This window comes from Lacerta agilis, chromosome 7 (genome assembly GCF_009819535.1).
Source record: "Lacerta agilis isolate rLacAgi1 chromosome 7, rLacAgi1.pri, whole genome shotgun sequence".
NCBI classification, from domain to species: Eukaryota; Metazoa; Chordata; class Lepidosauria; order Squamata; family Lacertidae; genus Lacerta; species Lacerta agilis.
In genome coordinates this window covers 67,155,934-67,169,652 of record NC_046318.1, presented here as the reverse complement: position 1 = coordinate 67,169,652, position 13,719 = coordinate 67,155,934, and the positions used below count along the sequence as shown (strand labels likewise).

General features: G+C 42.6%; 1 protein-coding gene across 2 annotated transcripts in view; it reads left to right on the top strand.

The window, feature by feature from the left end:
- The window catches only part of ANGPT1 (angiopoietin 1), a 140,923-nt gene that overhangs the window by 83,330 nt on the left and 43,874 nt on the right, over positions 1 to 13,719 (top strand). For both annotated transcript variants that reach the window (XM_033155746.1, XM_033155745.1), the window contains one exon: positions 10,442 to 10,674. In XM_033155746.1, coding sequence (XP_033011637.1) covers positions 10,442 to 10,674 — 233 coding nt within the window. The remainder of the gene's footprint in view (positions 1 to 10,441; positions 10,675 to 13,719) is intronic.

Sequence of the window (13,719 nt, the reverse complement as noted above, 5' to 3'; positions counted from 1 at the left end):
GCGGACTGGCAACTCCCAATTGTTTAACAGTGGCAATGGCAAAAGGGCTTCCCCCACTCCAAATTATATTGCTGAAATGAAGAAAATGGGGGTAGGGGGACACACAGGAGTGGGGTTTTAGGGGCTGTGCAATCAGTTCTGGTACTGAAACAAATCATTGGGCTCAGAATTCTTTAATTCTAAGTACAGTCGTACCTTGGTTCATGAACGCTTTGCGAGTCAAACATTTTGGCTCCCGAACGCTGCAAACCCAGAAGCGAGTGTTCCAGTTTGCGAACGTTCTTTGGAACCCAAACATCTGACGGGGCTTCCGTGGCTTCCGATTGGCTGCAGGAGCCCAATTGGAAGCCCCGCCTTGGTTTCTGAATGTTTTGAAAGTCGAACAGACTTCCGGAACGGATTTGGTTCGACTTCCGAGATACCACTGTATGTCTTTTGCATCCAGCTTTGATTGGTTGATCTTAAGGTTCTAGTTATTTTTTAAAAAAGGCTATGAGTCATGAGGGTTATGTACTACTTTCAGTGCCAGAGGCAATATGCCTTTGAACATGATTTGCTGAGAATCATGAGTGGGAGAAGACCACTCCAGTCATGTCCTGCTAACAGACTTCCTGCAGGCCTTTTGTTAGCCACCATGACTAAATGCTGGACTAAAGGAGAATTTGGACTGATCCAGCAAGCTCTTCTTATGTTGTCGAACAAAATAGGTCTTGTCAACTGAGTTTGCCCATCCTGATCTACACATGTTTCCTATCCCTCCCCCCCACATACCAATCTTCCCCTGTAAGAATTTTGTAACTTTAGGAGCAGCCTTTTGTTGGAAAGGATATCCCTGCGTTTCCAACACAAGGACTTGCGACTGCTCAGCCATGAACAAAAAGTGTTTAAAAAAGGATTTTGGCATGAGAATTGCCACAGCAGCGACATTATGATCCCTTCACCAAATAATAATAATAAAAAAATCTGTAGTGTTAGTATAATGCGCTGTCAAAAAACATCTGGTGCTATAATATTCCGTGCAAGAGGAATGTGTAATACCTTGGATGTAATTTTTTTTTTATAGATGCATTGAAAACTATGGGCCAAAACATACATGATGTGGTGGGACATCTGTAATCAGAGCTCTTGATGTTTTATTACAGCTCTAAGCAGCTGTGGGACCCCCAAAATTAGACGAGGGCAGTGGCACCAGGAGGTGGCGCAGCGTTGAAACCTTTGTTTCTGTGCTGTTTTCCTAGTTGAAATATGTCCCTTCCCCTGAAGTCCCGTTGGGGGAAGCTAAAAAGCTCAAGAGGTCCCCTTTCCTCCTAGTACAGTGGTACCTCAAGTTACAGATGGTTCAGGTTATGGACACTTCAGGTTACAGACTCTGCTAACCCAGAAATAGTACCTCGGGTTAAGAACTTTACCTCAGGATGAGAACAGAAATCGTGTGCCAGCAGTGCGGTGGCAGCAGGAGGCCCCATTAGCTAAAGTGGTACCTCAGGTTAAGAACAGTTTCAGGTTAAGGACCTCCAGAACGAATTAAGTTCTTAACCTGAGGTACCACTGTAGAGCTAATAACAGCTTGGGGAGGGGGATTTTGGTCAGGGAAACAAAGCAACAAGGAAGCACTGGACATCATTTCCCCCAGCACCCTGCCCCATTCCAATTCGTGCCACCCCACAGCTGGTATCCTGTGCCTCCACAGGCGGAGACAATATGTTCCCGAATACAAGTTGTTGGAAACTACAGGAGGGGAGATTGCTCTTTTGCTCAGGTCCCCTACTAGCGGGTTTCCCACAGTCACCTGGGTGGTCACTGGGCTTGATCCAGCCACCTCTTCTGATGTTCTTCTGCTATGAAGCCTTTTTAACAAAATGAAACAAAAAGCCAGGAGATCTGATCTCCTGCATCACATCAGCAGCACCTCTGCCTGAGAAATCCCCGCTATGGAAAGGCTCCGTGGGCTCCTCTGTTATGGCGTTTTGATTTGCGGCAAAGCCCCAGTAGCTTGCCAAGCTTTTGTTTTTATCCCATTCCTGCTGTTTGCTTCCATTCTGTTTGGCTTTGTGTAAATGATCCCAGTTTGTATTGCTTGTTATTTTGTGGGGTGTGTGTGTGTGTGTGTGTGTGTGTGTGTGTGTGTGTAAACACATGCCTTCTAGGTGGCCCCATTGGCCTGAAAGGTGGGTTGGAGAAATGCTCTTATGACTAAATAAAATGTCCAGTTTACATCCCTCCTCTCCAATAAATAGTTTATTTTATTTCAAAATTCAAAGTTACATTTTGTCACTCAACAGTTAAAATCCTGTTTAATCATCATCATCATCATCATCATCATCCTTTATATTTATATAATTTATATGCTGCCCATCTGACTGGGTTGCCCCAGCCACTCTGGGTGGCTCCCAACAAAACATTACAAACACAGTAAAACATCAACCATAAAAGAAAACTTCCTGGAATATTATTGCCTTCCCACTCACCCATCCTCAATGTTTATAATCAAGATTACATACAATTTCATTCTAAAATTCAATCACATCCAGTTTCATCTTCTTTAATGGTTTTCTGGATAAGTTCTGCTGTTTCCCCCCTTAAACTTCAAACCCCGCTGTGGACTTCGCATATGGAAAATTACTTTTTAAATAGGTTAGAAAAGGTTTCCAGTACTCCTTGAAAGAGCCAGTTTACATCTTCAGTAAGAAATAACATGTATTTTATTAATAACAGCAACAACCGCAACAAAATAAGCCCCATCAGGTAGCTTATATAGCTCAATGCAAGGGATTGCTTACGGTTGTTGTTGGTGTTTTTAAAAAAAGGATGATAACTCTTACTTCTGATGTTTGTGAATTGCTTTATTTGTTTTAAAATACTTGCAGGCTGAATCACCAAGTTTCACTGAACCATGTTCCACTTATGTGCTAAGAACTCAAAACAACAAGCCAGATAAAACACATTGACCTCCTAATACAAGACAACAGAAGGAAAGCTTTCTCAGAGAAGAATATTGCTGATGAGAATTCCAAATTTCAAATCATTCAAGCCTCTTGGGGGGAAAACTGGCTTCTGGAGGTGAGGCAGTAAAAGATTCCGAAGCCATGAAGCTACCACGGAAAAGGCCCTGTGCCTTGTGCCTATCTCGCAGATCTAAGTTGTAGGTGAGCAAGGAGGGCTCCCTTTGTTGATGTTAATGTTCATATTTTTTAGCAGAACCAGTAAGGGAGTAAGACTGGAATTAAAGGGAAAAAAGTGTGCAGATAAGCTGAGGGTCAAGATCATCAGAGAATTCCATCTCTAAGACAACCATTCCAGCTTTATAGAGGGTGAAGTGTCATCTTGAATCCCCTTATACATATAAAATTCAGTAAAAATGTAGACAATATGCAGGGCATTTGTCCCAGTGATAGCAGTTATCTGTATCTGTTAGGCAGACTAAATCTTATTACCTGTACTATAATGTCCAGGCTCTTGAGAACCCTAATACACAGGTGAAACTCAAAAAATTAGAAAATCGTGGAAAGGTTTATTTCTTTCAGTAATTCAACTTAAAAGGTGAAACTAATATATGAGATAGACTCATGACGTGCAAAGCGAGATATGTCAAGCCTTTATTTGTTATAATTGTGATGATTATGGTGTACAGCTGATGAGAACCCCAAATTAACAATTTCAACTTTGGGGTTTTCATCAGCTGTACGCCATAATCATCACAATTATAACAAATAAAGGCTTGACATATCTCGCTTTGCATGTCATGAGTCTATCTCATATATTAAACTCCAGTAGCTAATGAAAACAATTGCTTACATAAATGGACTTTTCCACGATATTCTAATTTTTTGAGTTTCACCTGTATATCTTAGTACAGGTCCACATCCTGTTCTCAAATGCATCTGAGTTAAAATCCTCTTTAAACTTCAAGCATGGTCTGGGCTGGATTAGCAGGTCTACCTTGCAAAGGAAATTGTCTGAATCAAGCAATCCTAGCCCCAGGGGAGAATCAACAGGGCTGGTTCCACGGTCTACTTCATCACCTTCCAACCCCCCCCCCCCCACAGTAGCTACAACAGAGAATTTTTTACATTGGCCTTTCTGTCTAACCTCTCCCCAAGAGTGAAGTTTATTAGCAGGACAGGGAGAAGGGGGTTATGTATACTCTCCTGCTGATCCACCCTGCTGGTTTACATCCTGACAAATGTAACGCACCATTTCTCCAGTAGAAAATTGATTTCGGGCCTCATTTAAGATCAATAGACTTGACAGCATTAGATAATATTGTGACGTTTGAGACTAGGAACTCTTAAACGTTGTCCTCTAACGGAATATGCCCCCTAGCTAACATGCCCTAAAGACAACACACTTTTCTTTGCCCCTTTAACTTGATCTTGCAACATCTAAAGCCTATTTCAAATGATCTGTATTTCCTATGTGGGCTGTAGTAATAGACACAAGCATGATCATCACTCATGAAAATCTACATGTGGCCTTCTTGCTTTTCCTACATGCTCTCCACTGTGGCGTAAGAAGGTGGGGGGTGTTGAGAGAGGCATGCCCCCGGTTCGACCCAGTTCCAGCCTGGAGGGGGGTGACACTCGGCACCACCCCTGCAACTCCCAAGCTGCCACCCGGCACCACTTCCGTGCGGTGGCTACTCGCCCAGCAACTCTCTGCTTGCACCCGGCAGCCTTGCGAGTTGCCATGCGAGCAGCCGCCACACGGACGGGCTGCCGCAGCCCGTCCATGCGACAGCTGCTTGCACCCAGCAGCCCGGATGGACTGCGCTCCGTCGCATGCATGCGTCATGACATCATGACACACGTGTGCTACGGAGCGGCACCCCGCCCTCGGGGGTGCCCCTGCATTTGCCACTTCAGGTGGCAAAGCGGCTCCATACGCCACTGGCTCTCTATGTAGGAAACGTATGATATTTGAAGCATCCCTAATTATTTCCTTTAAAGGTGTCTGAAATAGGGATGGATCCGTCACATTTTGTCCTCACAGGCTCATTTTTTCCAACATTAAACTGAGTTCTCCACATTTTTCAGCGATTTGCTAATTCTTATTCTTCTTCGTTTAATCATCATGAAAATTTATCAGCATCCTAGAGTGAATTTCTCCCAATAAACACATTTTTATATGTGGTCTTTTTTTGCTGATGTACCTGTTTTTTCAAGAACTTTATAATGCACATTTTACAAAACACAGGCAATTAGTTTCCCTTTAAAAATGCCAACACTTCATCTTATCAAAGATTTAAAATAGATAGAATCCAAGCCTTGAGCTGGCTGCAGTGTGCCCTGCAAATTCTGGAGTAAAAGGCTGATCGTAGGTCTCAACAGTAGGACTTTATTCTCTGCTGGTATTTCTGCCTTTAAACATAGCTTCAAAATCTCCCATCTAAATATAGGCCTGTGGTTTCATTGTGAGGTTTGTTGTGCAGCTAAATAAAGGAGACATGAAATTAGTGGTCTGGCCACCGTTGACAAGTAATTACCATGTTACTGAGAATGTCACCCTTTCTGGATGTGCATACCACTCTGAACACTTCAATATGGTTTTCATTGCCATTTCTGCACAGAGAATCATTAAGGCAGTGTGTATGGATCCCTTATCTCTACACTGATTCTGAAATTAATGCAAAACCACATTTGTAAATATAAACGGGAAGGGGAAATCTAAAATACCCAGCCTCTTTATTGCACTACATGAAGCTGACATGACTTTCATTAAGTCATCTATAAATGGTCAGATGTGTTGTTGCTTAAGCAGTAAAACATCTGTAGGCTTCCTCATTCCACAACATCCCAGTCAATGGGGTTAAAAATGCTACCAACTCTCTTCCTTCCTTGACATAGGCAGCATTCCACTAATCTAACTCCCGTGGCCGACTCATTACTGGGAATTAATTTACTGTTATGTAAAATATTGTCTGGGAGGTAACAAGCAAGACAGCATGCTGCATTGTGGAAATCAACAGATATATACAGACACCCCCACTTATCCTTCCGCCTCAAGGAAGCAGTACATCATAGATCCTTTGAAATTTACGCTTTTCTGAATTTTGCAATGCAGGTCTTCACCCAAGTAGTGTGTACAAAAATGCATGTGCAGTGGTACCTTGGGTTAAAAACTTAATTTGTTCTGGAGGTCCATTCTTAACCTGAAACTGTTCTTAACCTGAGGTACCACTTTAGCTAATGGGGCCTCCCACTACCGCCGTGTGGCTGCCTCACAATTTCTTTTCTCATCCTGAAGCAAAGTTCTTAACCTGAGATACTATTTCTGGGTTAGGGGAGTCTGTAACCTGAAGCGTCTTTAACCCGAGGTACCACTGTACTAAGATGAAGTGTGTATGAAAGTCAAAACAAAATAAAATAAAATATTCCTTCCAGTAGCACCTTAGAGACCAACTAAGTTTGTTCTTGGTATGAGCTTTCGTGTGCATGCACACTTCTTCAGATACACACGAAAGCTCATACCAAGAACAAACTTAGTTGGTCTCTAAGGTGCTACTGGAAGGAACTTTTTATTTTATTTTGTTTTGACTATGGCAGACCAACACGGCTACCTACCTGTAACTGTGTATAAAAGTGCATATGCACATGACAATAACATAGAAAAATGCATTTTATTCGGGGAAAGTACTTGCAGAAAATATGTATATTTTTCAAAACGTACAAAAATATATTTACAGTCGTACCTTGGTTCTGGAATGCCTTGCGACTCAAACGTTTTGGCTCCCGAATGCTACAAGCCAGGAAGTGAGTGTTCTAGTTTGCGAACGTTTTTTTGGAAGCTGAAAATCTGACACTGCTTCCGTGGCTTCTGATTGAGTGCAGGAAGCTCCTGCAGCCAATCAGAAGCTGCACCTTGGTTTTCAAATGTTTTCGGAAGTCGAATGGACGTCCGGAACAGATTCCGTTTGAGAACCAAGGTATGACTATATTAGGAAAAAATACCACATTAAAATGCTGACGTATTTTCATGAGGATCTTACCCCCCCCCCAAAAAAGGAAAAAAATGTTGCAGAAATGGTGTATAGAGGGTTCAGTATGTGGGGGACAGCTTTCTTATGAGCATCCTAGAAAAGCCAAGCAGAAGTGGTTGTAAGAATAAGAACTGCACTAACTGCTTTGAGCTTCTCAGAAACATCTGGTTGGCCATGGTGGGAAGCAGGGAGGCTGGACTCCATCGGCCTTTTGCCTGATCCAGCAAGGCTCTTTTCATGTTCTTCTAATCCACAATCCCTCCTACTTTTCACTTTGTAAGACAAAAAGTCATGCCTTTAAGAGGTGTGTTTCTTGTACATCTAATGTTTTATAATTTAAATGGAAAGCATATTTTTGTTTCATTTTCATTACTTTTCCTTTCTAGAAAAATATTACTCCAGAGTGTAGAAGCAGATCCATGGCTTTAATTAAGTATATGTTTATCATATGTAACATCCCACATTGAATGTCTGTGATAGTCAATAAAAACAATAACATATGGATACTATTATATCCCAAGGTTTGGGTAGATGAACTGTGTTTAAGGCACTCTGCCACTGATCTGTTATCCAGAAATAAAAGCCTTAAGAGGGATGTGGGAGGAATCTCAAATTAAATCTTGGATAGCACGTGGATCACTGGCAGTCCTGAATCCACTGGTTAGTCTGTGGATATAAAAAGCATGATCTTTGGCATACGGAATCAAAAGACTGGTCTGCAGATGGGATATATTTACATCTTCCCTGTTATAACAGGAAGGTTTTGATGCTAAAACCCCCAAACAGCACCACATGAGTGGTTTTATGATGCTGAGTCTTGATGCTAATACTGGACTACCACAAGTTGTCCATTGCTATAGTGTCCAGTGGAACTCTGGGGCAAAATGCACATCCATTTATGAAGAAGCTCCCCAGTCATCTCTGTAAGAGAAAGACCTGGTGATTAGGGATGTGAGTGAAGATTATCAGGAACAGATACAGCTTTTAGGAGCGCATAGTGCTCACCTCAGAGAAGAGTGAGCAGGAGAAGAAGATGTCCCATTTAGATTTGCAGTCCCCCAACCCTCTTTCTTCCTCTGAAACCAACAAAACTCATAGCAGTGATGTGCCCACAGGGAGAGGAAAGGGAGAAAGCCATATATTTTCCTCCTTCAGGCTAAGAAGGAGATCAGGCCAAGAAAAAGGATGTCGGTGACCCCCTCAGAAATGTAGTTTCCAGAGAAAGATGTAAAGATGCCTGTGATAGAAGAATCTTGGCTGGTTGGAGACCTACCTCAAAAGGAGAGTCAACTCTTCCAAACTCCAAGCTTCCTATCCTACTGGGAGCAAGGTGTGAGTGCAGGTGGGGATAAAAATCCCATAATAAGGAGGACCATGTTCCCACATGGAGAAATTTTCAGAAAGGGATGCATTCCAGTGGTGGGTGGGGCCAGAGAGAAAAGTGGCTGGAGCAATGGATGAGACTCTTACTGTGGACATTTCAACAACACAAAAAACAGGGGTTCCTATACGTACCTCCCTCCTCCATTCAGGGAAGCAATAGGCGTTTTTTGCAGTTCAAGGACATTCTGGTTAGGCCCAAACACTTGAGGAGAATGTGGATCTGGGGTGTTGAGTAGTGTGACCCTGAGATGGGTCTGTGGAGAGAGTACTGCGGGTCAAAGAGGGATGCCGAGAAGGCCACATTCTGCCCCCAGGTCCAAGGTTCCCCCATCCCCATATTGTAGCCTGAAGTTCGCAATGAAGAGTGAACGCCCTCTGATTCACCATGAAAATATATTTCAAACATCCACAAGCCAACTTCACTGAAAGAAATTCTGGCAGAGTGAAGTATCATGTTAGCTTGTTCCTAATTTCCTCTTTGGATGAACAATTATATTCTTTATCTGGATCACCTTTGCTGTGCCAGTTTTCACTTCCCTGTTCTCTAAAGACACTGTGTACCTCACATAACTCTACAATCTGAGAACAGTTAGGGTGCCATATTTCCTCACAGAGAAATTAACTAGATTTGGAGAAACTGATATTTTTTAACTTTAAATGTCCTTGGATTCTTATTCAACTAAAGACTATGGGGGCAAGGGGGACTCACGAGGATCTGGGTATCACTCTCATTTAGAGAGATAGAGAGAAGATCTTATATCATCTTGCTTTTTCTAAACACATATTTAATATATTCCTGTATGCTGTAAATGTTATCTCACTTGGAAATCTGAATCATAATAAAATGCACATGGGGGGTATTTTTATTTTCCATGCAGCTGTAGTCAGTCTAGTCACCTTTACTCTTTAGCCAAATATTAGTTTTCAGATAGGAAATCATTCGCATTATAACAATGGTATGTTGCCAGGTGTCAAGGTTTGGCCATGTTTGTCAGCAGTATTATCCAGAAACAGGTCTGCGTTATGTTGCTCCTCTGAGGATCAACAATGAGGGGCTCACTAGGCTTTTCGAAACTCATTTCTGCTCCCTTTGCAGTTTCTCCAGCCAGTATCCTCCAAATTGTCTTTAAATCACACTTAAAATGCAACTTGGTGCTGTATTTTAGTGTAGACTCTTCTGCTGTAATGATAAACTGTGGTCAGGGGTGACCCATCCTGTTTCACCACCTGCGGCAAAACATGAAGTGCCCTTTCCTGCAGAAGCCTCAGTTGCCTAGGTCACATGGCAGTGGCTTCTTCTGGCAAGATCTCGCAGAACTCTCACAAGATTTCACAGAAATCTCATGAGATCTTACCAGAAGAGGTCATTGCTGCACAAGTGCTGCCCCACAGGATTCCACCACCCAAGGCGGCTACTTCAGACCACCTCATGGGCAAGCATGCCCTGACTATAGTTTATAGTAATAATAAGGTGAGCTTTGGGCTAGTGTGCTTCTCCTTCACTCCTCTTCCCCTTATCCTCTTATTTTTTTGCAGATGCTAGCTGCCCATATGTGTATTGCAGTTCAATGCTGATACATTTTCATGAGGATTTTTTTAAAATAAAAAGTTGCAAATTAATGTGGAAATGTGGAGAACTGAAACTAAGAGTGGGGAGTTGAGAAACCGAGACACCAAAAGTGAGAGATGCAACCACTCCTATCGTTGGGAGGCTACCCTCCAGAGCTGAGTTGGTTCTCAAAGACTTTGGGCCCCTTCCACATATAAAAGACAGCCAGCATGATGTACTAATTAGAGTGATGGACTAAGACCTGGGAGACTAAGATAACAGTCCCCACTCAGCAACCTTGGCCAATCACTGTCTCTCAGCCTAACCTACCTCACAGGGTGGTTGTGAGGGCCAAATTAGATGGGCAACCATGTGTACCATGTGGAGCTTCTTGGAGGAATGGTGTGATATAAATGTAATGAATGAATGAATGACCTGTAGCCTCTCATCTCCTCTGCTTGATTCCCCAGACAGCTACTCCCATATGCTAGCATTAACAAAGATGTGGTATTGATGTGTTTTGCCCCTACTAGTTTATTGGAACACAAAATCCTTGAAATGGAAGAAAGACATAAAGGGGAGCTGGATACGTTGAAGGAGGAGAAAGAGAGCCTGCAAGGCTTGGTTTCACGTCAGACCTACATCATCCAAGAACTGGAGAGGCAGCTGAGTAAGGCAACCACCAATAACAGTATTCTGCAGAAACAACAGCTGGAACTCATGGACACCGTTCACAACTTAATCAGTCTTTGTTCTAAAGAAGGAGGTAAGTTGGCATATGCTTGAACAATTAAATCAGGGGTGGTTATGGATTGCTCCCCAGAATGCCTCTAATACAAGGACTGCCATCTTATTGAGTCAATTCTGTCCCAGATTTCTATTAGCATGTCATTCTGAGAATAAAGTTATATTTTCCAAATACCTGCTTAGGCCAACTTCCTTGAACACATTCAGAATCAAATGACCATTGGGTACTGAATTATGCTCCTTGTGGATTGTAAAGCCATTATCCAATTGAACACCTAAGATTATAATGTAGACCTTCAGAACTACTGTGGTATGATTCAGCGGATTGGTAGATGCCCCCCCCCCCAAGTTCTGCATGTCCTCATCTGACCTTACAGAAGTATCATATGGGTAGGACTTACTGTAAGCATAGTTAAGTGGACAAGAGTGAATAAGATAGATTAAGAAATTGTTGGGACAGGGATGAGTTCCAAGGCTGGCTTCTAAACTGAAGGACAGCAACCGAGCTCCCATTTTTGAGGATTTTGCTAGGTAGCCACCAGGACCAGTCCTGTCAATGGACCAAGTGGGACTAGTAAGTGCCAAGAGATTTGCAGGGAAAGCATCATAACACATGCATGACACAAGCATATATTGACATGTTTGTATTAAAGCAGCACCCATGGAAGTTTTATCCTCAGAACAATCCCTTGAGGGAGCATAACAATGAGAATCGTGGCTGAGCTGGGACTAAACAGAGTAGGATGTTGGAGGGACCCTGGGTCAACCAAGTACATGTTCAAAACCCAGGGTGACAAGAGTAGCAGATCACTACAGTTCTACATAGCGAAGATGGCTGGACACAGGGCTTGCAGAATCACAGACAGATCCTCAGGAGGCACCAGAGCCAACCACTTGTTCATAACAAAGTCCCTACTCCTGCAGAGACTTTATATCTCTCTAGGCGCTGTCAACCTCTTCTGGGTCTCATTTGCTTTCCAAGCAGTAGGGATCATTGAAAGGGCAGCCTCCAGACCTGAAATGGAGCACCACCACTTGGTGTGCTCTTTGTGACCATAGGAAAGTTAGAGGTCTCTGCTGCGGTGGGACATGGTGGCTCTACTGTCACTGGGGATCATGGTGACTTAGGTGCAAGTGCAACTGCTTTATACATCAGAGCATTTGTCTTTATCAACCTACAAGAAAGTTTCGACTCTCATTAGCTGAACTTTGAATGGAACTATGCAATCTTAGTAATGAGTAGGATCAACAGTCTCACCCACAAGTGGGATCGCAAACCCATGTCTGCGATCACTGTTGAATAGTCGAGCATGCAATCAGGAAAAGTCAGTTTTAGGTTAATATAACAACCATATTTGACAGTTATTTGAAAAGCCACAAAGCACTACATCCTTCATTATATCAACATGTGATTAGAAATGTCAGGAAATGTTGAAATATGCTAGTATCAAGATAAGCATCCTTCGATTAGTAATAGGATTGGTTAATTTACATCGGAACCAGTAAATACTATGTTTTGAATTTCTTATTCATTGTGTCAGATCTTAGATTACTGAGTAAATCAAAATTAATTTTGCTTGACACAGCCTTTTCTCAACATCCTCTGATATATAATATCGCATTATTATCAGGGGTTTGAGAATTACTAAATGAGCGTTTGACAATCTTTGGTTGATCAAAGGAAAGTTCCTGACTCCGAATGAGGACAATTCAGAATCTATTCACACCAACACAGGAACGCATGAAGTATGACCATTGGCTCTTCTAGGTCAGTACATTGACTGGCAGCACCAGCTTCTGGGAGTTCAGGCAGGGTGCTCTTTACCTGGAGATTGTACCTAGGACCTGGCCTGCAAAGTAGATGTTCTGTCATCAAGCTACAGCCCTTCTCCATGCATTAGGAAGTATGGTTGTTGTTGTTTAGTCATTTAGTTGTGTCTGACTCTTCGTGACCCCATGGACCAAAGCATGCCAGGCACTCCTGTCTTCCACTGCCTCCCACAGTTTGGTCAAACTCATGTTAGTAGCTTTGAGAACACTGTCCAACCATCTCGTCCTCTGTCGTCCCCTTCTCCTTGTGCCCTCAATCTTTCCCAACATCAGGGTCTTTTCCAGGGAGTCTTCTCTTCTCATGAGGTGGCCAAAGTATTGAAGCCTCAATTAAACATTAAGCAGTGCATATTTAAACATTAAAAAGAGCCCTGCCACATCAGACCAAAGGCCGATCTAGTCCACCATCCTGTTTCCCGCAGCAGCCAAGCAAATGCCTAAGAAAAACCAAAAGCAGAACATGAATGCAATAACTCTCTCCCCCTGTTGCTTCCCGGCAACTGATATCAAAGATCACTATATACCCACAAATGTTTATTTGCATTTATGCTTCACTTCTCAGCCAAAAAAAGGTTCCAAAGTGGCTGTGAAATGAGGCTGTTAAAAAAAAAAAAAGTGCAGGCACAGCACTATCGTGGTTATTAAAACACACAATATACTTTGCTCCCTAGGATCATAATCCAATGTAGTAATGAAGCTGAACAGTCTACATGGATACCTTGCTGCAGCTGCCCCTTTCTTCTCAGCCAGAATCATCTCTGTGGAGAGAGTAAATGCCCATTCATTCTAGCATTCCGTCAACAGGGATGTGACTGGTCCTCTTCCAGTTACAGAGCAAATTCAAGAAAGGAGAGGGAAGCTAGGCTCAGCTTTCAATGTGAACCCTAGATATGAAGCCATATCATGAAGAGGCTGCCATATACTGAGTCAAACCATTGTTCTATACCACTCACAATGGTTTACAGGTTGAGAGCAGCTCTCCACGTTTCAGGAAGAAGTCTTTCTTCTGCTGCAAGCAGTGTCCGGGCGGAAAATCTGCTATGTCGGCAGTCTTGTTTTTGCTGATTTTCCTAAGGAAAAAGCTCAAAATAAGCTCAACAACTTTTCTGTCCAGATTTTCACTTATTGAAATATGGCACCACTGCCAGGCATGCTTGGACATCTCAGGGACCGAATCCAGGATCTTCTGCATGCAAAGTAGAAGCATGTTTTCTAGCATTAGGTTATTATGGTC